Below are 26,650 nucleotides of genomic sequence, written 5' to 3'. Positions count from 1 at the left end.
TAGCGCCTCATTCCTAGTGAAATAGGGTTTATTAATTAATTAATTAAAAAAGTTGCCAACTGTGAGTTCGTCAGTGTCTCCTGTCGAAATGTACATAAATATGTAGTTACATTTGCATTTGCAACATTTGCAACTAAATGTGTAGTTAGCGTGTAGTTACCATGTAAACAATCGATTTTGCCATCAAGAGGGGTGTTAAGTGGGTTAAGTCTCGTTTGATCGACGGACTGCCCTGGTTTTTTTATGGCACGGTATTTAAATGGTATTCCTCGAAACTGAAATGGTATTTATATTTTGGCCGGCGCGGTCACGCTGCGCGTTTGTCCCCGTTTGGAAATTTTAATTGAAAAATGTACCATAGAGCTGTCAAACGATTGATAGTTGAGCCATCGATAGCTTTGAATGTTTTGAAAAAACAATCGATACTATCATGCTAGTCGCAAAACTGTCGATAGTAGAGACTAGCAGTAAAATATAGATACTATCGATAGTGCCATCGATGGTTTGACACCTCTAGTACCACTAAAATTAAAAAGGTGAAATATTAGTAAAGGCTCGGTTAATTAATGAATTAAAATGAACTGTTGTGCACGAAACAAAAACAGTGAAATGGCACGGAGTCGAAAAATCGCCCATTGTGTGTGTGTGTGAACGAAAACGGAGAAAAGAATGCTTAAAAAAAGGCAGCAAGCAAAAGCCGTGGAAGTAAGCAAGTGATGGGCGGGGTGCGCGGCGCTGCAGTTGCTCTGCAGAAAAAGAGACTCTTAGTGCAGTGATACGCACATGCATACATACATATGTATGTAGTGCATAAGATTAAAATAATCTGTGTGCATAAATGTATGTGACTTTGTTATAATGGGGGCTGTAAGCTTCTGATTCGACTCCAACGCGAACTCGAACTCCAATTAGGGCAGGAAAGAGCCATTGGAAGCTGCACAGAGATGGCTTTGGGTGCTGTGCTTTTGCTCAGCAGCAGGATTTGGAAAGGGGGTTACGACCCAAAAAGATTTTTCTGGAAAATATTGAATTGGTGTTTTGATTTAACTGTTACAAATTCTTCCCTTTTATTAGTTCAAACTTCATTGGAATTTTACACGCAAATATAAATCAAGTGTACTTTTGTATATTATTAAGAGTGGTGCAACGACGCATGTGCATTTCATTGTTAAATTGTTAAAGTCGAAGCTGTCCAAATTTATTGTTTTTATTACGCACTGGAGTGGGTGCATATTGTGTGGGCGCGTCGCTCCACCGAGAGGCTGTTTGCGATCGCTTTACTCATACTGCTACCCTTTTTGCTACCCTCTGCAGCACATGAAATTTTTGGGCTAGCCCTAGGACTAGCCGTCAGTCAGCCGTCAACCTGTCTGTGCCTGTGACCCCTAAACGGAATATTCTCGTAAATCGTTTGTGGGTGCAAGAGCCGGAGTCGTAGCTGGAGACGGACTTGAAGCTGGACCTGGAGCTGATGCTGGTTGACTGATAACTTATTGGATTGGGAAGCGAAGCTGTTCAAGCTATAGTTGCTGTTTGCCGCATCACGCATTACGCATCATCATCATCATCGTCGTCCAAAAGAGCTATCTCTCTCTTAATTGGCTTAGTCCCCGGAACGCAGCAGCTCGCTGTCGCTTGTTTGGTGAGTAGTCTGTGCCGTCTGTGCCGGCTTGAAAATTTAGCTTGTTTATTTCAATTTGTTGGAATTATATGAATGTCCAGACCGTGGTTTATGCTGCACGGGCTCCCACAATGCATATACAGACATACAGTCTGTATGTATGCATGTACATATCGCACCCACTGGATGGGAGCCACTGCAGACACACACTTAATTAATTTATAGCCCTGCACTAATTGCTCTGGACCTCCATTGGGGCCGGGGGAATCCACACGGCGTTAACCAAGAAGAGCACACAAAAAATAATGTGTGTATCCGTATGCGCTTCCGCAGCCGCCGCAGATACACACACACTCTCTCCATTTATGTGTGCCTGTAGTAGCACCATCCCTGACCTGGCCCCTGGCCCGTGGCAGGTACATGGATGGGCATAGGCATGCTATAGCCGGTGGCAGCGGTGGCCCATGTGCTTGTATATTTATAGCAGTGCTTCCGAAACGTTTGCGCTTGCCCCACACGTCTCCTGGTCCTTTCCTCATGCGTGCCACATTGACTTCAGAGGCCGACTCTAAATTAAAAAAAAAGGCAGAAAACAAATTACACTGTGCCTCACTGAGCTGAACTCCAAAGTGTCTTCAAAGGGAAAAAACCCCGGATGTGGTACAGCTGCACGAGGCCCAGGCCCTATCGCAAAGAGGTGGTGACCCCAGCCAGACAAAACATTGGAAAAGTAATCTGCAGAAACCTGAGCTGAAATTGAGATGCCATACCTGTGATTCCCTGCTATATCAGTCATCATATACATATGTAGGCAGAAGTCTTCGCATCCGCCACTGAGTTCTGGATCGTACGTAGGCACGCAGTTCTCTTTCTATACATTTCTTTCTCCCCGATGGTGTCTGTGCTAAATTAAGCCGCATTATTCTACTTCCTTTGTTTGGTTTCGTTTCACTGCTACATGTGTCCAATTTTCATCCAACGAAGTTTACCCTGCTGTTTTTCTGTTTGTCTGTATGTCTGTGTGATTAGCCCATTTCTCTGTGGCTTTATCGGAGTGCGAGTTCCAGTGAGTCATACGAGCGGCCAAACGGGTTTCTGCTGGCCAACCTGTTCATTCGCAACATCTTAACTTGGAGTCGTTCTGTGGTCTGTGGGCTGCTGTTGTCTGTCCCAAATATCTTTGTTCTGAATTGGATAAAAATCTCACTCCAAATCCCTAAAAGTGCAAGGTTCTCTTTTTTTTTTTAGTCAGATTAAGTGTATCTGATCTGCCAGCTCTTACGGTAACGTGAGTATGAATACTGATTCATCGTGTGCTCTGTGAACAGATCTATTTACTGCTATGCTAGCGTTGACCAAGAAGAGCTTTATTTTACATAGATAAATGGTGCTTTATTACTGTTAACCTTCAGAGTGGGATTTACTTGTATAACTGCAAGCGGTTGCGACAATATAAAGTAAAGGTATATATGTATATGTATTTATATATTAATCTTATACATACATATATCCATAAAGCCATAGCGTTTTTTTTTTGTTTGCGAAGATAGTCGCTAATTAAAACGTTCGTGTAGCCTTTCGCTTGTGGGAAATATCCCCTGTTTGCTAAAATTTGCCAGATTTCGCCATAAGAAACGAAACAAACGAACCGATTCAATTTCCAGACATGGATTTGTTGACTCACGTTTCCCAAGAGGGAAATTTGTAGTATTATTATTATTAGCTATCAGCTTGAGTCGCGAAGAGAGGGAAAGAGACTTGCATTGTGATAGTCAGGCAAGATCTCGGGTTCCCTGACTAAGGCTTTGTGGAGAAATACATACATATGTGTGTATGTTGACTTAGCTCTATTCCAGACTAAATAGCACCCTCTGTTTGTCCTTGCCACCCAGTAAACGGTAAACTATACCTCCCACTGTGCGGCAAGTGCAGCCATAGACAGCCATCCTTGCAGCGACGGACTGCGCATGTGCCATCCAGAGGCTCGGAATTTGTTTTGGCTTGGGCTTGGGCCTGGCACACGGGATTGTGCCCACTACGTTTTGCTCATTTGCACTGAGTCCGGAGCAACAGAGGAGCCAGCGAACGCACTGTTCTGACTCTTCCAGCGTGGCCGTTCTGTCCGTTCTGGTTCTGGCTCTGGCTCACCCGCCCATGTCAAGGCCGTTCAGTGCCTGCTGGGCCAGTAGCCGTATACAGAATTTCCTGCACAGCATCAGCAGCAGCGGCCTCGCAGGCATCTTCGTTGTGCCATCCAGCCATTCGCTTAGTGTTCCCCAGGCCAGAGCACGCGGCGTACACACAATTAAAATCAGAGACGAGACCTGCACTGTTTGGCCACAGGCCATTAAAGCCCTGTTAACAAGTGCAATCACACGGAATTATCTTTTTTTCTGTAAGTAAACATCCATTAACGCCATGGGTGCCACAGAAACTAATCCAACGTTGGCAATATACTGGAAAAAAAAAACCAACTCAAGATAGTTCGGATGGACGGAAAATGCAGTCCCCTTCATGTATGCGTGTGTGTGTGTTTGTGTGAACTCTAAGATACCAACAAATGTGCTTCTGTGTTGCGACATATTCTGTGTTGTGTGGCAAAATGTGAGAGACCGTGGCGGGACTGGCCCTTTTTCCCTTGCCCTGTCCAGCGGGCACAAAAGTTCATTAAACTTTTCGCTTTCTTTGTCTCACAGGCCATGACTCTTGTGTCTGCCTGCCTGCCAGTCGGACCATGAATTAACGGCTATCTGTAGCCAACGAAAGGGGCTCCAGTTCTCGAGTTACGAGTATTCTTGTCAAAATCACAATAAACCATATTGTAGATAGTGAAGTTTGTGGCTTTGCATTATTTGCAAACCATCTTCATATATGGTACGCCTTTCGGGAATGTTTAGAGTTTACTAAACAGCAACCAAGTTCAGTATATGATGAATGTACATGTTGGAATTGCATTTGGTTAACTGATCTTGAAGACATCTCTGCCTTTCCATATTATTTGTGCCTGACCTGACATTGCACCCAAAGTAAAACTACATACATATCTCATACACTAAAACATAATCATTTACCTTGGGTTTAATGTCTAACTATTCGAATTCAAATATGAGGTTGAGTATTGAACATGTATTGGTACGAGAATAAATTGAATTGCTGAGGTTCACTAATGGTTTTACACACGAAATGCAGTCGATAGAGCGTCAAGTTCATCGCTTTTATTGGGTGCCATCCGGCAAGTCATGGGTGTATTTCTGAGACGATCTCCCTGAGGAACTTGGACTTGGATAAGTTCGACTGTATGTACACGATCTATGTAAACAATCAAGCTACCCTAGACAGATTGAATAGATCGATTCGACTGATGATCCTGGCTAATAATATACAATCAACAAAAATACAATATACAACTCAAATTCAATCAAAGTGCGAAAAGAACATTTCGTCGGGGCAGAAGCCAAGGGAAGGTGCTGGCATTATTGCGTGCTTGTCGCCCAGCCGCACATAGCCTCGGTGGCGCAGTTGGCAGCGCGTAAGTCTCATAATCTTAAGGTCGTGAGTTCAAGCCTCACCCGGGGCATGTACGTTTTTTTTGTTATTTTTTATTTTTAAATTCTTTTTCTGTTTGGTAGTGCTTCATTTTGCGTAATGGCTGTTTGTGCAATTATTTTCCACAGCCCAAAATGGTGAAAGATGATTCACACGTGTTCTTTCTGTGGCGTGGCGGCGAGCGTAGGGTATTCATTTATTCTGTCCGTACGGATGCTTATAGAAGCCATATATGATCGAACGACGGCCAGAGCCAGTCCTTTAAATAGCCTCGGTCGGGCGTATGGAGGCAGTGCATGCCCTATGCCATTGTCATGTTCTTGTCTTTACTCATTGGCCTTAATTAATGTCAAGTGGGGATAGATGTGTTTGTTTTCTGTGTGTGTGAACGTCCGCATAGCAGTGTGGAACCAATTCTATGTACAGGGTGGCCCGCAATAGCTGACGCACCTAACAGGTAAAAAAAAATCAAAAACTAGCGTTTAATTAAGGCAGGAAACATATTTAATGCGGGGAGGGGGATTACTCCGCGATCTCTTTTATATAATTTTATCTGTTTCCATACCGCTTATTCTACATCTGCCTCTCTCTTCTCACACAAAGAGAGAGAGAGAGTAAGCGCGTATGAGTGGGTTGCGTAGCCACTTCATAATATTTATCCGATCTGATGGCTGCAAGTCTGAGAACTGGGAATTTTCGAAAGGATCGCTTTAAAAAGTGCTACAGTCCTTGTGGGCCACCCTGTTTATACATGCATATACATATGTATGTATCTCAGGCATCAAGCGCTCATTTCTTAAGCAAAACGCAAACTTCAAATGGAATGGGTTATGGGTTGGTTTGAAGGGGTTGTCCCCATTTGCCTGGACCGGACACACCAAGTAGCGAATGTATTTTATTGCCTTGGTTTCGCATTTATTATCGGAATAGGACATGCCAATGGCACATTAGTGGGTGTGCCCTGCTTCTATGTATCTGGAGCTGCTATGTCTGTATATTAACACGCATTCCATTTCCATCTCTGTCTGATTGCAGGCCAGTGAACGCGTGAAATGGGTGCGCGGCAGCACGTCGAAAGGAATAGGATCATCAGCTCAGTGTATTAGTGAGATTCAAGGAGCGGACAAGACCAGAAGATACGCGTTTTTCTTGTACGGAGACAAATCCCCGAGGAAGCGACAATGAGTCAAGCCAATGAGCCAGAGCCGCCACCAGCGAGGGCCAAACCAAAGGCGGCGAGATGTCGAAAGAGACGCCAGCGCCGGAAACGGCAGATCGCCTACCTGGCCATATGCAGTCTGAGCGTGGCAGTATTTGGATTCGCGCTGGCCACGCTGATAAGGCCAGCGGCTGGCGCCACCGGCGGTACCACGTCTGGAAAAGGTAAAAAAAGTGAGGAACGCAATCCCCAGTTGGAGTGGCGAGCGGGATACGAGGGTCATGGCACCACCCACGAACAGATGGGGGAGTTGCATTGGGCACCGGTTGATTACACCGATTACAAGACAACGGTTAACTTCACGCGCGTACCCCCACCAACCACAAATTCCATGAATCCAATTTTCAACTTTACGCACTTTATATACGATCACTTAATCACCGATGAGCCGGCCCTGCCACCGGGTAAGTAAAATTAACATCGCTGGCATTGCCGATTCCAATTCTTTGCTCTGTTTTCCGCCAGGCTACATTGTGATGCAGGGCGACACACTGGCACTTGGTCCCAAGTTTCAGAATGCCGACTTTCGAGATCTTATATCCCGCTATTGGTTGGTTCTCATGTGGATACTCTTCCTCATCGTCATCATTGTGATCATGCCGTTCGTAGCGTAAGTACAACAATACAGCGCAAATGGAATAGGTTCACAAATAAAATACATATATGCATGTACACATATGTATTTCCGATTACAGAGTCTGCTATTGCTGCTTTTGTTGCTGTCGCCGGTGCCGGCAAGGCTGTCCCCCATGTACCAGTAAGGCGGATGCCGCTCGGCGGTTATGGTGCGGCATTTGTCTTCTTATCCTCATAGTGGGACTGATGTGAGTAAATCTTAGTCATTTTATTACTTATACATATAATTTTATTATTCTGAATTATTACGCATAGCTTTGGCATTGTTATTGCCTTTGTGACAAATAGGCTGCTGGACAGGGGCTTCGATCAGGCCACCTCGACAATGCAACGCGGCACCGATGACATTTGCATGTTCCTGAAGGATGTGGCCGATCACGTTCACCATCTGATGGTGTATAACTACGAGGAAATGCAAACGCACATTACCGATGAGCTAAGCAGTACGAAATCTGTTTTCCCAAATGTATTTGCCCTGCGTATATATCGATATCTAATCCTCTAATCTTTCTGTTCAGATGCCCATAAGCATATATTTTTGGACTTGGCGGATACATCGGAGAGCACCTCGTTGGGCGAGCTGGAGCGTATATTGCACAACATTCCGGAGGCGGCCAAAGTGATGAAACAAGTTGCCAAAATGGAAACGGATTTGCGCTTCTATGGAGCTCAACTGCGCGACGGTAATGAGTGAATGCAATCCATAAAATTTACATTTTCATCATCATCTATATCTCTTGGCCGCGGCCTCGACAGGTCTTCGTGGCATGAAGCGTGATATAAACTTTGCAGTGGCCAATCTGTGCACCACACAGGAATGCCAGACCTTCCTTAGCACCAGCAGCATTGAGTCGATTGACACCTCCAAGTGTCTGCACTTTGATAAGGTCAGCAGACATTTAAATACAATTCTCGTGTACGCAAACAATAATAATCGAACTGAAAATTATAGATTCCGAATGCCACGTTATATCAGGAAGGACTGGACGAGGTTGTTAAGAAGAACTATGTCAAAATCCCCACGGAGGGACTCGCCCGCTTGGAGAAAATCAGCCTGAAGGTTAAGGAGCAATTGAGCTTTGTTACACCGGGTATGATACGTGACCTAAACGGCGGTAAGGATACCTTCCGAACGCAAGCGAGGAAAATACGCAATCAAGTGGATGCCGTGCTCAGTGACATTCATCTGAAGACCGCACGCTCATCCAGGTCCTTTGATGATGTATACGATAAGTTTGGCAGAGATCGCAGCGTTATCAGCGTCGTTGTGTGCCTGCTCATGATAATGGTGAGTCATCATCATCAGTGCTTAGTGCAGTTTATATTTGCTAGTAACGATTACCATTCCATCTCCTCCAGATTCTTTTCATCTTGATTGTATCATTGATGTGTGGCTGCTTCGGGAGACGAAAGACTGGCTATCGCGATGACTGCTGTAGCAGGGCAACGGCTGCCAACTGTCTGTTTCTGTAAGTGAAGAGACGGATCCGATCTGGGGCCTAAGGGGCGTACTAATTGTGAAGTTTGAAATTATTTTGCAGGGCCATTTTATTGATATTCTGTCTGATATCGTTCATCACGCTTATGGGATTGCTCTACTTCGTGGTCGGTCTAGTCACTTACCAGGGAGCCTGTGCCCCGCTCCGAGATGTGGATAAGAACGGGTTGTTTAGGCAGCTGGACTCTATGATCGATCTGAATCGCTATCTGCCGGGAGCTGATGGAGAATCTCCGAAAGCAGTCCCACCCCTGCGTATGTCGAATGCGCTCAAGATGTGCGAGGCCAATCAGTCGGTATTCGATATGCTGCGTGCAAACAGACTGTACGACATCAACGATATAACGCGCATCAAGGTGATGACTTCAACTGACGAAGATGGAGACGGGGTCAAAGTATTCGACGAGGATCTATCTAAAGTTGTGCTCCTAACAGAAGAAGATATCGAGAAGCTGAATGAAATGCGTTTAGGCGGTGCGAGCGATTATCACAGCGAACTGTTTAAAGATCTATGTAGTGAGTTCACGCCGGTCAATCTGAATGCACTTGGGGAGAAATTGTACGCGCTGTCAAACAGCTTGGAGTCACCGACGTTTGGCTGGGCCCGAGTCTCCTTCTGGAATGAGGGACTCAACGCCAAGTCGTACTATCAGAACTTTGTACCCAAGCTAACGGGCATGGTCCAGAAGATAAAAACCAACCTGAAGCATCTCGACGAGCTGCTCTTATATCAAAATCAAGACTTTAACAAAAGTATAAGCACGCTACTCGAGGCCGTGAATAAGTCACAAACGTTCATCCAGAACGATGGAAAGAACTATATCAATACACTGGGAAAGAACCTCACCGCCACCATTGAGGAGATGATCACGGAGTACATCAACATGGTCATCAACGAGTCCAATGAGAATGTCGGGCGCTGTGAGCCCCTTGCCTACATTTATCATCAAGGCGTTGACTTGGTTTGCAACAGCGTGGTCGATCCCATAGTGAGTGCTGCTCATGTTTTTTACTTTGTACTTTCACCTACTTAACTTTTTGTGTTCTCGTGTTCTCTCTCTCTCTTTCTCTCTCTCTCTATCAGAACGGATTCTGGGTGGGCGTGCTGATCTGCGCCCTGCTCTTCCTGCCCATCCTGTATGTTTCTCACCGACTGATGTGCCTGTACAAGAAGGTCTATCCATATATGGCTGCTGTCGCCAGCGAAGTTTATCAGGGCGGGTAAGTCAACATTCTTGTTAGCTCCCATTTCAGTCACTGCTAATTCACCGTCCCCAAAGATGTCCCGTCTGTACGGGTATGCCCTATATACAACAAACCTGTACAGGTGGGCAGCAGGCCTATTGCGATTGCGCCGGCAATGAACAGAACCGTCCTAGTGGCGGCAGTGTTCTCGCGCCGGCCGAAGATCCCACAGTCGATGACCAAATCTCTCCGCTGGAGATGAATAAACACAAGCAAGACTAGCAAGACGTTACCGGGGGTGGATCTACTCACGAATTGTGCATTTTACTATACATAACTGTTTTCATTTGTACTTGTTATCATTTTTTTTTATCATATGCATGCATTGAAAATTTATCATCGCCTGCAACTTTAATCAAAAACTCTCTGTCACACTCTTCTCATTTCACTGCTAACCCCGCCTCATCCCGCAAAACAGCAACGAATCCCTATACGACGCTTATAGCGAGCGCGGGCGCGAGCACGTTCCATTGGCTAAGTAAGAGATCATCATTTTGTGTGCAGGCCTTGCTTACTTGCTCAATTTAAAATTAATCTTGTACATCTTCTCTGGTCTCTTGCATTGTAGCGTGCCAAAGAAACGGCGCAAGGCCTACGAAAGACGTCGCGAGCAGCAGGAATACTATGAGGACGCATCGCCTAGTGTGTCGCGTGCCACTCGTTCTGGTGGTGGTGGTGGTGGCGGCGGTGGTGCCGGCGCCAGCGGCGGCGGCGATGGAGCTCCTGGCAGCAGTAGCATGAGGTACAACGATATGGCGCCCACGTAAGTGTCCAGCAACAAGGTGCTGGAGTTGATGCCTGCCAAAGTTCACACACACACATACACACATATCCATTATCAACTCGAAACACAGATAAATAATGCGTTCAGCCTACTCCACTATATCCACTGCCTAAATCGCTAATCATTGGATTATTTTATTTTATTTAGCGCCAAAGTTGTGTCTAAAGATACGCGGCCAAAGGCATTGGTGGCAGATGGCTTCTTTTAGGGACGATCGGTTCGGTTTGTTTTTGTTGGTAATTTGCATTGGTAATCCAACATTCACTCGATGTTCGTTCTGGGTTCGTTCTGCCTCTGTGTGTGGACTGTATGTAGACTGGATGGACGGACGACCTTAGACATGTGTTCAGTTCCCTGGCATCCAATTTGTTTTTCTGCTTTTAATTATGTTTTATAAAGTATCATGGAGGAGAAGTCACCCTACTTCCTGAGCAGTGTTTCTCCTTCATTCCATTAACTTTCTTATTTCGTTCATTGTTTGAGTCAGTGCAGTACAAAATATTACAGCAATACTGCAAGTGTCCAGTCTACTGGGAGATGTCACCAGCACTTCTCTTTCGTGGTTATAACCTTGCCTTCTGCTCTGTTGGACATTAGGTCATTTCAATTTATAGATACCCATATTTTGTACTAAAGCCAACAGAGACCATTTCGCCGCTTATCCTAATGGGATCCGGATTGTTGTTCCGAAGTCAAAAAAACACTTACTGGACTCGGTATCACATCAGCGATCACCGCCTGCCTTGTCGTTTCATACCCATCTGTGATAGCCCCGTGTGGGGGTAAATGCCTACTGTTGCGTGACTAATCCGTGTTTGTGTTGTGCGTGAGTCGTTGTCATTCACATTTGCACATTTAATATTCCTGTTTAATGAATTGTAGATTTTAATCCATTTTAATTCAATGTTCCAATACAATTCGCAGGCACTGGGACCACGAGCCGCCCCGCTATCACAATCCACCAGCTGCGCCCCCATCCTCTGAATACGAACGCCCACCGCCATACTACTATCCGGGCGCCTCCGAGCAGGACTAGGCGTGGCACTATATGGAAGGATACGAAAACACAAGGCGGCGCCACATGGTGTGAATGCAGAGTTGGTCGGGACAGCTTTAGAGAAGTGGTGGCGACATGCAAGATTTTTTGATTTGAAGTCCCTCTTCGCTCTTTCCTTTCCCTTTACTCATCCCTGCGTTACTGAGACTGTAATTTTAGTTAAAAACTTGAAACAAAAACAAACAAAAATAAGTGAAATTATATAATTTGATTAAGGATTATTGTATTTAGCATCACATGTGTTATAGTTTTGGCCCCGCCCGACCAGACTTGACCAGACCAGAGATCTATCTGCCAATAAGAGACAGAGGGCCAAGGCAAAATAAAAATCGTTTAGAAGAGTAGTGTTCGAAGATAACTTTTAAAATGTGGCCAAAAGTTGAGATCTGGAAAAGAGAGTTAGACGAATTCGATGACGATGATTGTCACAGTCGGAGCATTTAATCTCCCCCGAACTCTCCAAGGAGAGGCAATAGAATAGGCTAGGGGCTAGAGCAGGCAGGCAAAAGATCTGATGGATGGTTGATGGATGTGAATTTGCCTGGCTGCGATGCTGACAGGACGTTTTAAGGAATCTCATAATTTTATTATGCACGCTGTCCAGAGAGGCCAGAGGCAAGAGGTACTGAAAAAAAAGTAATACCGATTTCACACTTCCCCCGCCGATTGGGGAAACGGCAAATTTCCGGTAAATCAAAAAGCAAGAAAAAAATAATATGAAACAAAATGAAAACTGCCATTTTAATTTAGAGCGAGCAGCACGAAAAATCGAGATATATATTCTATGCATTTAATGTATTTGTTTCAGAAACAACAAACAACAACTGATAACGCATATTTACGTTTTATTTAAACTGACAGAAATATGCACACTCAAATACCAATAATATATGTAGATTCCGATACAGATTGCAGATACATACATAAGCATATTATACAGATACACAAATGTAATACACGTATTTGAAGACGTTGTCATAGTTTAGTAAGTGAAAACCAAAAGTAAAACCAGCCCTAAAGCATTTAAATGTTTCCAATGGTATTAGAACCTAATGCGATCTGTATGTTTCCAAAAATATAAACAATATACACACAAAAATATACACAATCTAACAACAATACAAACATACGAACACACACCACACTCACGCTAGTATATGTATTGATTACATAAATTAATTAAATAATTTTAGTATTATACGATTAAGTACGTACCACGTATGTATGTTGTATTTTATATTTGACGTACATTAAATCAAATGATTTTTGCTTAAGTCAAAACTAACCACGTATCAATATTGCCGTGCGCAAGTAAAGTACATACTCGTATACCGATTAAGATCGATCCACGAAAGTGATTTACCCAATCCCCCCCAATCCCAAACTCAACCCCAAACCCCCAGTTGCCAGGCTATCATCGAACTTCGTTGATGTTTGCCTTTGTCGTTTACATAACTTTGCCAATAAATTTCAAATGGTTTTATGTATGTAGATAATGGTATTGTCGTTTTTTACTATAGTGGTGGGTGCGGTCGGTGACTTTCTCATAACGTTTCACTTTAATCTACATATGTACTTGCCGGGTTGGATTTGCGGAATACTGATCTATCGGCTGGCGTATCTCCTGGTTGTGGATACGCCCAGTTCGGCTTCTGGATAGCCCAGAGTACGAAATCCATAAGATTAAATAAATTATGGATATCTTTCGGATCACAGGAGATAGCCACAGCACAACCAGAACGTTTCACAAAAAAAATTTCATGTACAAAAATGTATAATTTCGCCAATTCATGTCCAATCTGGACGTGCCATGCGTCCTCGTGATCGGGAGAATGTTCCCAATTGTTTGCAGCCCCTTTGGCAATTTTATTTACAAGCTTGTTACCTACATGATCTCCAACATGGCATGCTAGAAACTGCCAGCGCCCAAAAGTAGTGCACTCTTTTTACCGTACCTTGTGGTATAGTACACACTACAGTACTCACCTTACAGTGGTACTAGCTGGATCCGGGATCTGTACACGTATATCTGTAGAGAGAATATTGAGCAGCTGCTTGACACATCGCCACGTACAATCACTGGAGCTGACACCGACACGGAGCAATTAGCAGCCACATGACTAAAGTCAAATTTATTTTTTTGGCTTCTTGTTTACCCAATATAGTCGTACACGTAAATATAGGATGGGATGTGTGTGTATGTGGGTGGAGGAGTTGGTATGCCCCAAACGGCGGCAAATAGGTAAAACAATTGTTCAACTTGGCCACTGATTAGCCATTAAATAGACCTCAGGCCGAGGCCACGCAGTGCACTTGGAATAAATATGTACAAGGTACATATATGAGTACATGGGAACAATTAGATGGCTTTAGCTGGCCAAGATCTCAGAGTCGGTTGCGTTTTGCGGTTGTCCACCAAAATCATGTACATTCGAAGGCTTTCGCCCTGAAGGTGACTTTCAATTGGACACGAAATCTGGTACGGATTTGACATTCGAACAATCTGCTGATATCTGCTGAAGTTCTGTTCTAGACGCTAAAACTAATAGTAGATATTTCGGAAATATACAAATACTATTACCCATCCCGAAGTGTAGATCTCCGGCATGTATACTGGAGTGTAAATCTTTATTAAAAGGTTTGTAAAAAAAAAAATAATAATAAAAAATAGTCAGGGAATAATTATAAATTTTTCTAACCAAAATATATTCCCAACGAACCTTTTATTTATAGTTGTTGAGAACTAGTATATTTGCATAATATTTTCCAGTCAACTACTATCTTATTAACATTCTAATGGAATATGGAAATTATATCAAGATCATTAAATGGGTGGAATGTGAGTCAAACTTATTACAACTTTATCATACTTTGGGGGAAAACACGATTGAAACTGTCACAAAAATGATTATTATAAAATATTAATAATCACGTTTTTTGTGTCCCCAATTTGTAAAATTTTTAATTCTACATTTTTCAAAAACCACAACAGACTCATCCACAAATTTTGTGTTCTCGCGTACAAGTATTTCTAGATAATAACTTTAAGTGCTACAATTTAACGCCTTTGACGCCTGTCACCTTCGGCGAGCTCAACGAGGCTTTCCCCCCTCCTCACTTACATTAATCACATCGAAAAATACGACCAAATTGACTTGCTTAAAATCGTATTAAGAATTCTATTCTACGTAATAATAATGGCGCCTTGAGCACTTGATCTATTCGAAATCCCAACCCAACGGAGAGCTTGACCGTTGACAATAATTGTGAAATATGATTTTGGATTGCATATGGGGAAATTGATTTTATAGCATCTATAAAACGCAAAAGGTTCCCACAGCGAGTGTACAAGATGCAAAATCAACAGCCAGTGTAATTGTTTTTCATTTTTTATTATTTATATCGTTTTTTGTCATGCCAGTTGTCTGGCTGTTTGTGGGAACTGGTGTCACGGGATGGGGACGGGGCCTGAGTTAGTGTTAACACAGCCATAAAAGTGCTAAACAACCCAACAATTTGCCAGAGAAAAACCGAAATAAATTGAGCATTTTGCAGCCTCGCATTGAGGGGGTACGCTACCAGAGATACTTATTTGCTTATCGGCAGCCAACTTTGACCTTAGCTTTACAAAATTACTTCACTCAACTCAAAACTGTTTGGGAAACCAATTTGTTTGGCTAACAACAAAATTAAGCTGCTAATTGCTGAAGGTTATACTCGGCAGGCAGAAATTCAATACAATCCATACAGGAAAATGCTGTGGCAATGTTATCCAGAGATATTTCTTCGATCCATATATCAGAATTTACTTTGCAATGAAATGTTCCATAAATTTTGGTACCAACTCAGGAAAGTATTAAATTTCGTTGGCTATCACAATTTTATCGCAAAATGTTTCCCCCGCGAAACGGAACAAAGACCAGAGCTGTGCGGGCAGGCCGATCCGAAGCCGTAGCCGAAGTATTTGCGGTTTGTAAGCTCGCTCCCTCCCTGCCTATTGGGGGCCTCTCCATCTCTCTGTTTCGGTTTCTGTTTTTGCTTTTGCCTCTCGCTTTGGCACCTGCAATGCAAAAGCACCCGAAAATCGTCAGCAGCACCGGATCACATTGTTGTAATACCCAGAGACAAGCCGAGCCGAGACGACAGCAGCAGCCCCCAACAACGAAACTCTTTGTGAGCGAAACTAATAAAAAACCGATCGCCCGAACTGTTCCCACTACCAGTTTGAAGCGAACACTCGTGCGGTGGAGTCGAGCTCGTCCCCACATATCTCTGTCCGTCTCCGTCCCGTCACCGTGCCCATATAGTATAAGCCCAGTTCCCACAGCACTACAGCACCGATATCCAGTGGAAATATACAAAACAGATCAACAAAAGTGAGTTTAGCTATGAACAAAGTGTACCGAGAACTGTGATCCCGCTGTGAAAGGATAATGCTCCGACTCCGAACCGATCCGGGACAGTGACTGTGACGTAACTCCAAAAGCAAAGTCGAAAGCGAAACGAGAAAAAAAAGCCGTTTGCCATGGGAGAACTGCAATTGACAATACCACACCAGGCAGCAGCAACAATCGCATAAAAACTCAATAACAATTATCAACTGAGCCTCGCAGCTCGCAGCTCGCAGCGGCGTATGCAAGAAACCTGTATGGAAAAAAGTTAAATAAAATATAAAATATATAAAATATTACAATGTACAGCAAATAAACATTCAATAATAATTTTGCCTAAAGCTGTAGCTGCATAGTGCACGGGAGCTGCAGTATTCGAATCCAAGTAAAACAATAACAAAAGTTTCAAAAAACAAATATTGAGGCACGCGAAAAAAGTATACATTTTAGCAGCTACTCGTATCAATTCAAATATTATAAAATCACAGCAAACAAATACACAAAAAAGTAGAAAGTAAAACCAACAATGGCCTCACGAATTTAGCATACCCTTGAAATTAAAATAGAAACTCTAACAAATCGAATTACAAACCATCCGAAATATTATTATTAAAGTTACTACCACTGGCAGAGTAAAATAACATTTAATACTAATTTCCATTACTTTTTCTTGATCTTTTGTAGCCTCCCCCCACCGTCCGTCTCGAGTGTCCATTTCATTCCCAAGAGTTTTTGTGCAGTCAAGTACAACCGAAAATATTTTTTTTTTCTGTCTTTCGGTTGGGCTTTCTGTGTGGCTCGCGCCCCGACTCGAGCTTTTTTTTTTTATTAAACAATTAAGAGTCAATTTACATAGGCAAAAGCTGTAAAAGGAAAACCGCCAAAATTGGTTACCTAACGAAAACTTCGTTTGTGCTACGGGAAGGCAACAAAGTAAGTAAAATACGCTTATGTCTGGGAATAGCTAAAATGAAATAGACTTAAATCTAAGATAAACCATTTAAAATAGGTAATACAGATAATGCCATTCAAGAAATGACAGAACGTTGCCAGTACACCTTTGGATATAGTCTTAAGACAGGGAAAGAGAAGGTACAGTTCCTCAATTACAGACCCATCGAAGCTTTTGTACGAAGTATTTGTACCATCAGATGGGGCGTTGTACAATATATGTACATACTCATATCTCCTGCTAGCTATTTCTCATCCTGCAACATGTTTGTAACATTTTCCGATAGGTAAAACCGAATTGTAAGTGTTCTATTATGATGTGTGGCACGTAGAACTGGACAATTACCATAAAAATAATTGGTTTTTGTTTTGTTTATAAGCAGGAGATATGTACATATAACGCCCCATCATTAATGGCGACTTTCAGATGACTCGCCTGTCATCCCAGGCACGACTCTATCCACATGCTGGAAATCTGCTGACGATGATAGCGACTAATAACAAATACGAGTACAAGTACTCGTAGAGAATATTCAGACAGTGTGAGAACATTTTTTTAATCACCCCGCAATTACCTGACGAACTCTAGTGTCGGGGAGCTTGCTTGGGTTTTAAGAAAAATACTCAAAATGAGATGTCGTTTACTGGATAGCAAAAGGGGAGGAGACTGATCGCTCAGCCTGCAATTACTTGTACTTTTAATTTGCATTTAGAACATGGCAGCAGCCGAAATGATTCAGAGATCCACACGAGGCTTTTCGGCAGTACCATAAATAAGCTACTCTAATTAGCCAACCATTTTGGGCTGCGACAGGGTATTACTTTGATTAATTTTCGAGCCTTGTCTCGCGGCTAATTGCCGGAGCGTATTCGTCATGGAATCGCCTCCAAAGTGAACCTTTGAAGCGAGCCATAATGCCCACCGCCACCGCTACTGCCACTACCGCTGGTTGGCTCTGTAAGCAACCACCGAGTGGCGGCTCTCCGAAAGTCATAACTGACAAAACAAACCCACAAAACGTTAACAGCAAGCCCCATAATGAACGGTTGTCTAGCGCATTGCGTTGGTCGTTTCGTCGACGCGCCAGCCACAAAGTGGGTCATGGTTAAGTGTACTTCGGTTGCGTCTCTGTCGCGGACCAGACACTGCCAGAGCCGGAGCTGGAGCTGCGCATGCGCTGCTTGTTTTGCTGGGAGCTGAGAAAACTATAGATAGACGTAGCTTTAGTTACTGTTAGTGCTGAGAATGGGTTTTTAAGTTAAATCTTATCCTTTATGCACCTCCTGTAACACAATTATGCATATTTTCTAATCATATATCCTTATACCATTTAGAGCCGCCAGCCATCAAGAACATATCCGTTATCCTTCCCATTCCAATTCATTTGCATCATCATCCATTCTTCACATCGGATTCTTATCAGCTTTAGACAAAAGTAAACCCATTTAGAGTTATTCTACTGAATGGAATTTATAGTTTTAAATGTCTGTTTTTCACAGGACGACGACATGGGCTTCAGTTCGCGCATGGACTGCTGCGGGCAGTTCGTCAAGTACAGCCTTTTCATAGCCAATTTTGTCATATTCGTAAGTAATCTTAGAAGCTCGTTAACTTAAATCAGTAAAAAGTAATAGATAATTTCGTATTCCTAGGTGGGTGGCGCCATTGTCTTCTGTCTGACGCTGTGGACGCTCGTGGATCGGAGTTTTGTCAATGAGCTGCTGGGCACGAATCTGTTTTCAGGCGCTGTCTACGTCCTGCTGGTTACATCGGTCATCATTTGTATGGTCTCGTTTCTGGGCTGTCTGGGTGCCGGCAAGGAAGTTAAATGTTTGCTTCTAACGGTGGGTAATTTTATTTGGAATCAATCCAGAATTCAGCGTAAAGAAACCTCCCTTAGCTTTCCCTTCTGTACTACGAATGTGAAGCAACCTACACACATTTAACATCCAATTGAAACATCTCACTTGCTGTATATTTTCAGTATTTCATAATCGTGGCTCTGGTTTTCGTCACTATGCTAATTGGCGGCGTCTTGGGCTATGTGTTCCGCGAACGGGTGCAGCAGACCATGCGGCAGGTAAGGCGCCGGATCAATCCATCGATCATGTGCACTCGCATGTAACATTTTCCTTTTTTCCATTTTCCATTGTGCAGGAAATGCGCTCCACCATGGCCCTGTATGGCAGCCGACGTGAGATTACCCAGGCCTGGGATCTCACCCAGGAGCGACTGCAGTGCTGCGGCGTGGACACGTGGCATGACTGGAATCGCTATGGACCGGTGCCCGAGTCCTGCTGCCAGGAGCTGTTCGGCGGACAGCGCAAGGAGTGCACCATCTTTCCAACCATCACGAATCTGTACAATCAGGGCTGCCTCTATGTGACGACCAATTTCATACGGGATCATGCAGCAGTCATTGGTGGCACCTCCATAGCGGTGGCCATTCTCATGGTGAGTAGATGATCCCCTCGAAACTAATGCAGGAGGTTCAATGAGGCTGCTTTGTTTTCCAGATCTTTGGCATGATATTCTCTTGTCTACTGTTCAACATGATTGAATAGCGCCAAAGAGTTGTGCGAGGAGTAGTTGGAGTTGCCCCCAGTACGAAGGAGGAGACACATTTTTGAATGTATTCGAATAGAGTTATACTAGGAGTATTATCCGAGGGTACAACTATGATATGTTGGACACTGCATTCCATATGCGTTCCATATGTCCATAAACAATATTCCCAGAGTTTTAGATACGCATATCTAGTGAAGTGAATTGAGTATTGAGTATTCCATGTTGTAATCGTCGATACGAGTATTGTTATCATCTGTTGCACTATTTTGTATTATTTTGTATGTAAACATCTACTTTCTATCTACTTTAGATTTAGTTTTAAGTTGCCCAACTAAAATATTAAAATGCAAATGTTATTGCCAATAGAGAATTTAATTGTACGCGTCTAATGTTGTTTCCAATAAAATTAGTGGAAATTATTTATAGTTTTATGATATACATACGAAGCAGAACTTCCATTCAATGGCCCTTGAAAGCTACCTTTAGGTGATGCTAATAAACTCTTAAACTATTTGCTAAGGTTTTCTTCTTAGCTTAAGCAACGAGTACATGGGTTGTACCACTTCTAAAATTCTTATAAATTCCATTTCTAAAAGAGATTCAAAGATTGAGATTCAGTAACTTATATGTTGAAACGACTTGCCCAAGCCGCAGTGGCAAAGTTGTCTACAATATTCGTAGTACTTATGTACATTTTGATTACTACTCGTTCATAATTTAACCAGAGACAGACCTCTAGGAATTTGGTAAGATATTATATACATACATATGTGATTTTATTTATTTATGTTTTTTTTTTTACTTTTTTATAACCCAATTTAATCAAATTAATTGCATACCTTTTGGAGCTTTTTAGGCACACCAAAAATATGCTTTATTTTTAAAATATTATTCCACTTTACAGTTAAATAATCTCTGCTTATCTAATCGTTGTGAAAAGGAATATGTAGATCAATAAATCATGGCTACATACTAGACGAAGGACATTCAAGCTAGACCAGAGAGATCCAGATGGGAAACTCAAGGTATTGAAAATCATAATTAAATCAAATATATTCGCACTTACGAAATAACTAAATTTCTTTTAATCAATTGCAAAAAAACTCAATTTTTGATTTGCACTAAGTATAAAAAACACTAAACAAGTTCAACAATAATTTAACTAAAACTATAAACTATGTTCACAAGACCGTACAAATGGAAGAGACAGACACAGAGCCACGGCAACGAAGGCAAGGTGCCGGAGCTACTGGAGTCAGTCGACGTGTTGTTCCACCATTCCCAGTGGCCGCCATGGAGCGCCGGATCGGCGCGATCATCCGCTCGGGGAACTCTGGCGCTGGGCAATGCCGTCAGACGGAGCTCTTCCACCTCCTGGGCGAGCAACTGCAGCTGGAGAGGATACAGTTGGGCCAGATTGTAGCGCTCACACGGGTCATTGGCCAGGTCGAAGAGGCAGGCAGCCTTGAGGGGTTCGCACAGGTAGATGGGATCCTCGGGATCCTTCTCCTGGATGGGGCACCGCTGGGTGGCCTCGTTTCGCATCTGCCGGATGCGGTCATCAGTCGGACCTCCATTGCCCAGTACAGCCTGCACCTCCGAATCACGCACCAGCTGTCCGTAGTCCGCACTAAACGGATCCTCCTCGCCGTCCTCCAGCTCTCCCAGCCAGTGGTCGTACCGCCCGTCGAAGCTGCTGCCGTTCACATATTTGAGCGTGTCTCGCATGTACGAAGAGTAGCCAAAGACGTCGTCCAGCACATGCAACAGCTTCCGGGGCTGAGGCTCTGCGCCACCGCTTAGCGATGGCCACAAGTTGAGTCCGTCCAGCGTGAGGTCCGATGGCAGCTCCACTCCGGCGGCTGCCGCCAGGGTAGGTAGCCAGTCGATGGCGTGGATCGTCTGGTTGGACACGTAGCCACGCTGCTGTAGCAGCGGACTCCAGAGGGCACTAGCCGATCGAATGCCACCCTCCCAGGGAGATTCCTTTTGCTACACGGAGGGAGATCCTTTCAATCCAGAAAAGGATATATGCGAGATACTTACACCACGGAAGGGATAGTTGGAGCCGGCATTGGAGTGAATGCCCACAGTGGGCGCCCCATTGTCCGAGTACAGCAGAACGATGCTGTTGTTCAGCATCCCATTGTCCGCCAGGGCCCGCATCGTCTGCACAACGCTCTTGTCCAGACTCGAAATCATGCCTAACCCGAAAAATCTTTCAATTCATGGCCATGTCTGGGAGATGCAAGACTTACCCGCATAGGTGCGACGCTTTGGATCCCGAATGTGCGCAAACTTGGCCACCTCCTCCTCGGGCGCCTGCATGGGATTGTCCTCGTTGCCCGTGTGCACTGCCAGGTGGCTGAGCACCATGAAGAGCGGACGACTCTTATCGTGCCGCTCGATTATCTGCCTGGCCTCTGTCGTAAAGGCCTCCGTGGCGTACGTGCCCTCTGCCTCGGGGCAGGGCTCCAGGTCCCGCCTGAAGTCCAGGCCCGTCGAGTAGTTCCTGTCCAGCATCCGCACGTTGTGATCATAGTAGTCCGTATAGCCATTGTAGTACCCAAAGTGGTGGTCAAATCCGCGCATCGTCGGCGTCAAGTCCTTCCGCCAGAAGCCCAGATGCCACTTGCCCACCAGGTGTGTGGCATAGCCGGCATCGCGAAAGAGCTCCGGCATGAGACGCTCCTGTCTGGGCAGACCCCAGGGCTCGTCGGTGACGATCACAAAGTGCTGCATTCCTGAATTAAAAAGTTATCGTCAGAGTCTCACCATTGTTTCGCATTGGCAGCTCACCTGTGTGGATGGGATACTTTCCGGTCAGCAGAGTGGCTCTGGAGGGCGTACACAGATTGGGCACATAGTGTCGATTCAGCAGGACACCATTGTAGGCCAGGGCATCTATATTCGGCGTCAGAATCTGGTTCGAGCCATGGAAGCTCACATCGTTGTAGCCCTGCAGACGGGGGGAAGAGCCTTTTTAACTGCTTCACATTCGTATGCAATCGAGTGAGGGCTTACCATATCGTCAATCAGTATAATTATGATATTTGGCTTATCGCCGTGGCAACGACTGATAGCAGCAATCAGTAAGAGCAGCACATGCAGTAGTGGAGTCATGTTTGAGGTCAGTTCCAGTCAAAGTTTACTCTAAAATATAACTGAGAAGAGCTTATTGTTACTTGTCTCAGCTATAATATTGCTAATCCCTAGGCAACATCTGTGGAATACTCGTATCTGGCCATCTACAGGTGTTTCACTCCTCCTCCAGCCTTGTGTTGTGTGGCCAACAAGTTCGTTCAACCATTCAGGCAATTGTTTTTAATGGTGTTTGTTGTCTTTTTGCAACAATTGTTAAAGAGTTATATAAAACAAATGGCACACAAGCACAACTCGTACTTCACCTTGCCTCGGTTATGGGCTATGGGGAAGCGTAATTTCTTTTTATCTGGATAAAAGTGGGCCTTAATTGTCGCAATATCATAGCCCATAAACCATCATAAGCCAGCATGGCAATAATGAAATCTGGCCCCATAGGCCTTAAATGCTAAGCCCCCATTAAATGCCCGTGAGTAAAATGAGTCGCATTTGCGTTTGGTATATAATTTGTATAGATATCTAAACTGTCATGCGAATTCTTTGGGAAATTTCAGTCACGACCTGCACGGACTGTGACTGAGAATGGAAACGCCCAGGCGATTGACTGTCCGATCGACCTTCACCGCTCGTTACTGCTTAGTGGCCATGGGGATCAATGGGGGCATCAGGACCAGTTAATAAGTCATCAATGGAAAGGTTCTTGCAACGTTATCCCCTTCCCACCATCAACGTCATTGACTAGGCTAATCCAAAACTGGTTGCATCCACAGGGCAGGCTGGTTCTCAGAGCACTTGTGCTTGTGCCAGTCGGGGAAGGTACCCATACCTACCGTGTGTATCGTAAATTCGGCCAGCACTCACGTTAGTTAGGCGATTACAATGCAACACTACGAGTATACTGTTGCCCAATCTGTTGGCCTTATGCAAGAGCCCAATCAAGAGATTATATAAGGAAAACTTTTAAGTATGGAAAACCGCAATGCTTTCAGAAAACGGTCATCTGCAACTGCCAATTATGGGAGGTACTCGTACTCGTGTGTTTTTTCTACTTAGGATTCGATTACCCAAACTAAGCGATTGATTTATCTTTAAGGATATTTAAGAATCCATTCTTACGTTAAGAATATTAGTATTCATTTGAGATTTCTGTTCATTAAAATGGATCATATTTTACGCGGCGCGAACATCCAAAGATCTATTAGTTTAGCTCCGTTTGGCTACCATTTTTCACACGTTTCTAGCGAAACTCTGGAACTCTTGCGAACCTTTTGCAACTCTTTTAACGAAACACTTAAAGCACTTTACCACTCTGCTTAGTACGTTGTTACTGGTCGCAGTCGCACGCTCCGGAAACAGCTTGGAAGCTATAGATATAGAGGTGACCAGATCTCGCTGGTCTGGTTGGATCCTTCCCGCTGCAACTGCTCCGATCGACTAAGCGTGCCGCTCGCTGCTGGCGCTTTTAAGTGACAACCTTATCCCCCCGCTCCCCCCTCGACACACTGACGTCACGAATCGTGCGCGAAAAATAAACGTATGAAAACGAAAACACACAGACCCATAAATGCAAAAGCAAAGGCAAAACTTGTTTTTGCAAATACAAAAGCAAAAGTGAGCAAAGACAAACTTTGACGACGACTAGAGGCTAGGAGAGAGTATCGGAGAGGGAGAGAAAAGAGTGATAAAGAGGGAAGGAGAGAGAGTGGGAGACAGAGCCTATGACTATCCCGTTACACTGTGTAGCTCTCATAGCCGGCACATTGACATTGGTCAGGGTTTCATGCTCCGTTTCTCTGCTGCTCTGATAAGCCATGATAAGATATAAACGGGTTTTTCCCTCTAATTGAATTGATTAGTCGACTTCTAGCACTTATTTCGCTTGATATGGCTTCGGCCCCGCTAATTTGAATGCCAAGTTTAGAAGGTTATCTAATTTGCATTTTTTTCTTGATATTTTCGATCATTAGATATGAATGTAGAATGGAGATTTAATCTGGATTGGCTTCGGTTCATTTAAAACTAAGGTTCGAAAGATTTCCAGAGTTTCGCGAAAAATGTGTGAAAAATTGTACCCAAACGGAGCTGAACTAATTGATCTTTGGATGTTCCCGCCGCGTAAAATAAGATCCATTTTAATGAACAGAAATCTAAAACGAAAACAAGAATTCTTAGCGAAGGAAAATGAAATAAGAATATTTATGTGGAGTGGATTCTTAAATAAATCATTCTCTAGGTTTGGTTAATCCAATAATAAATAGACAAAAGATACCTCCCACAATTGGCCGTTGAAGATCCAAGGCTCATAAAGAAAGCAATTATATTGTACTAATATTTTGTAAAAGATATCTTCTACTTGTCTGATTTCTTGAGAATTCCAAATAAAGCCCATGTGACATTATCAGAGCAGTTTCGGCCCTTAGTTGCGAAAAATCACCGACTATCTAATCACACCCAAGTAACCCCCGAATGTGAATGGTTTGCAATCAGCCTTATCTAAAACTTGACCAGGAGCCCTAGCTGATGGGGAGAGCCCTATAAGAAGCGACAGTACAAGTCCAAATGGTCAGAACACCTCAGACAACAGTCGAGCCATGTACTCAGCAAAGCACTCTGTAGTTCTGGCCCTGATCCTCGTCCAGCTGGTGGGCCTCATTCAAGGCGGAACCTACAGCTATGAGGACACGTGGGTCTACATGTATTCAACTATGGACTTCCCCGACAACGCTGTACTCGGAGGCTTCGATTCCGACGGTTACTACAACTATGTGGGTCGTGTGTCCTACAGCAGCAACGTCCTTCCTGCCCGAGTGATTCCAGAGCTGACCAAAGCCACCTACAACACGGACACCGTTGGGTACCAGACCAGCGCCTATGAGGTGCTCGTGTCCAACGCCACCGTCAGCTACCATTGGAAGCGCAGCTTCGACGGCTACCTGGAAAAAAACGCCGTGACAGTGGGAACCAACTCCTTAGGCGACCGTGTCTACATCTGTCGCTTCCGGGCTGACGAGGGACTCTATATTGGCACCCTCTACCTGGCCAACCGTGCCTGCATCGTGAAGAACGGCGAGAAACCACTGAGGAAGGTCGACAAGTACGAGATTTTGGTTAGGGAGCGCAAAGCTGCTGAGTTTATGCCATTTGGTGTGTAAAACAAAGCAGAAACGTTATAAAACAAAATTTATTAAATGCAAATAAAATCATAAATATATTTATTGAAAAAATGCACTGCTAAACATTTCTCGGGAGGTTGTCCAATGGCATCGAATAATTGAAATGGGGAGATTTCTGAACCGTAATTTTGACAAATCTTCTTTTTAGTCTTTACATCCCTTCAATATTACTTGCATCGCATCCATACAAGGATAATCGACTCCGATATATGGAATGGTTCTTCTTTTACATGATCACAGATTTAGTTCCGATTGAATAAAACTATAAGGTCCCGAGAGTCAAAACTAAAGATACTTACACAAAATAACATTTGTTCGATGCCCTAATGAAAAGCAAACTGATTTGCTTTAATTTGACTTATTTTTTTAAGTAAGCTCGTTTCTTTCGTAATCTGTCAAATCAAGATGGATATAGTGCGTACATACATATAGTGTATATACATAAGTAATTAACCCAGAGAAAAAGTATGCAATATTTATAGTTACACCTACATATATTTTAAAAATTATACCAATGTCTTTTCTTTGAGATTGGAAACCGTAAAAAAGTGTATGCAATTACATTTTAACAATTATAGGAAAATATTTCATATTTAAAATAATTATTTCATATTTCATGTTTAAATTAAACGTTCTTTTATTTATATTACATATATTTCCTACAAATTAAATATTTACAGGAAATATTTATTTTAAACTATTTCTATTTAAATTGAGTATGGGTCGTATTAAAAAAAATGTGTAATACTATATTATACTATATTATAATGTTGTACATATGTTGTCTACACATTCGTATAAAATCATTAAATTAAACAAATTCAACGGTAGAATTTACATATGTATGGTACATGCATT

At 43.4% G+C, this 26,650-nt stretch overlaps 4 protein-coding genes and 1 non-coding gene across 10 annotated transcripts; 4 read left to right on the top strand and 1 right to left on the bottom strand.

The window, feature by feature from the left end:
- The first annotated feature begins 512 nt into the window (after positions 1 to 512).
- Positions 513 to 13,097, top strand: LOC111071232 (prominin-like protein). 5 transcript variants are annotated; one of them, XM_022362451.2, is made up of 15 exons: positions 513 to 536; positions 1,315 to 1,642; positions 6,203 to 6,790; positions 6,852 to 6,996; positions 7,082 to 7,210; positions 7,278 to 7,465; positions 7,541 to 7,705; positions 7,779 to 7,909; positions 7,975 to 8,310; positions 8,382 to 8,491; positions 8,564 to 9,509; positions 9,605 to 9,741; positions 10,184 to 10,243; positions 10,334 to 10,528; positions 11,474 to 13,097. In XM_022362451.2, exons 3-15 carry the CDS (start codon positions 6,349 to 6,351, stop codon positions 11,583 to 11,585), a joined length of 3,096 nt encoding a protein of 1,031 aa, XP_022218143.1. In that variant the 5' UTR covers positions 513 to 536; positions 1,315 to 1,642; positions 6,203 to 6,348; the 3' UTR covers positions 11,586 to 13,097. The 5 variants fall into 5 exon arrangements, with proteins under 5 accessions (XP_022218143.1, XP_022218148.1, XP_022218149.1 ...); XM_022362456.2 differs by lacking the exon at positions 513 to 536 and having other exon boundaries at positions 1,071 to 1,642; positions 10,334 to 10,507; XM_022362452.2 differs by lacking the exons at positions 513 to 536; positions 1,315 to 1,642 and adding an exon at positions 4,985 to 5,150.
- Positions 5,126 to 5,198, top strand: Trnam-cau. The gene has a single exon. It is a non-coding gene; the product is annotated as a tRNA-Met (tRNA).
- A 2,707-nt stretch (positions 13,098 to 15,804) lies between the features above and the next one.
- Positions 15,805 to 19,721, top strand: LOC111071316 (CD151 antigen). Of its 2 annotated transcripts, XM_022362590.2 has the most exons (8): positions 15,805 to 15,982; positions 16,682 to 16,930; positions 18,284 to 18,384; positions 18,449 to 18,535; positions 18,602 to 18,793; positions 18,934 to 19,029; positions 19,107 to 19,403; positions 19,466 to 19,721. In XM_022362590.2, exons 4-8 carry the CDS (start codon positions 18,458 to 18,460, stop codon positions 19,511 to 19,513), a joined length of 711 nt encoding a protein of 236 aa, XP_022218282.1. In that variant the 5' UTR covers positions 15,805 to 15,982; positions 16,682 to 16,930; positions 18,284 to 18,384; positions 18,449 to 18,457; the 3' UTR covers positions 19,514 to 19,721. The 2 variants fall into 2 exon arrangements, with proteins under 2 accessions (XP_022218282.1, XP_022218280.1); XM_022362588.2 differs by lacking the exon at positions 18,284 to 18,384.
- Positions 19,722 to 20,367: 646 nt separating this feature from the next.
- LOC111071315 (arylsulfatase B) lies at positions 20,368 to 22,485 on the bottom strand (the record flags this gene model as incomplete). Its single annotated transcript, XM_022362586.2, has 4 exons — positions 20,368 to 21,509; positions 21,564 to 21,721; positions 21,776 to 22,261; positions 22,317 to 22,485. Coding segments are annotated over 4 exons (1,647 nt in total), but the record flags the coding sequence as incomplete, so codon positions are not given.
- A 2,686-nt stretch (positions 22,486 to 25,171) lies between these two features.
- On the top strand, positions 25,172 to 25,821 carry LOC111071294. The gene has a single exon (XM_022362557.2). It carries the CDS (start codon positions 25,211 to 25,213, stop codon positions 25,769 to 25,771), a length of 561 nt encoding a protein of 186 aa, XP_022218249.1. The 5' UTR covers positions 25,172 to 25,210; the 3' UTR covers positions 25,772 to 25,821.
- Positions 25,822 to 26,650: the final 829 nt, after the last annotated feature.

Source organism: Drosophila obscura, unplaced genomic scaffold (genome assembly GCF_018151105.1).
Source record: "Drosophila obscura isolate BZ-5 IFL unplaced genomic scaffold, ASM1815110v1 contig_1, whole genome shotgun sequence".
NCBI classification, from domain to species: Eukaryota; Metazoa; Arthropoda; class Insecta; order Diptera; family Drosophilidae; genus Drosophila; species Drosophila obscura.
Note: the sequence above shows the minus strand (reverse complement) of the source record. Positions and strands in the feature narration are given on the sequence as shown.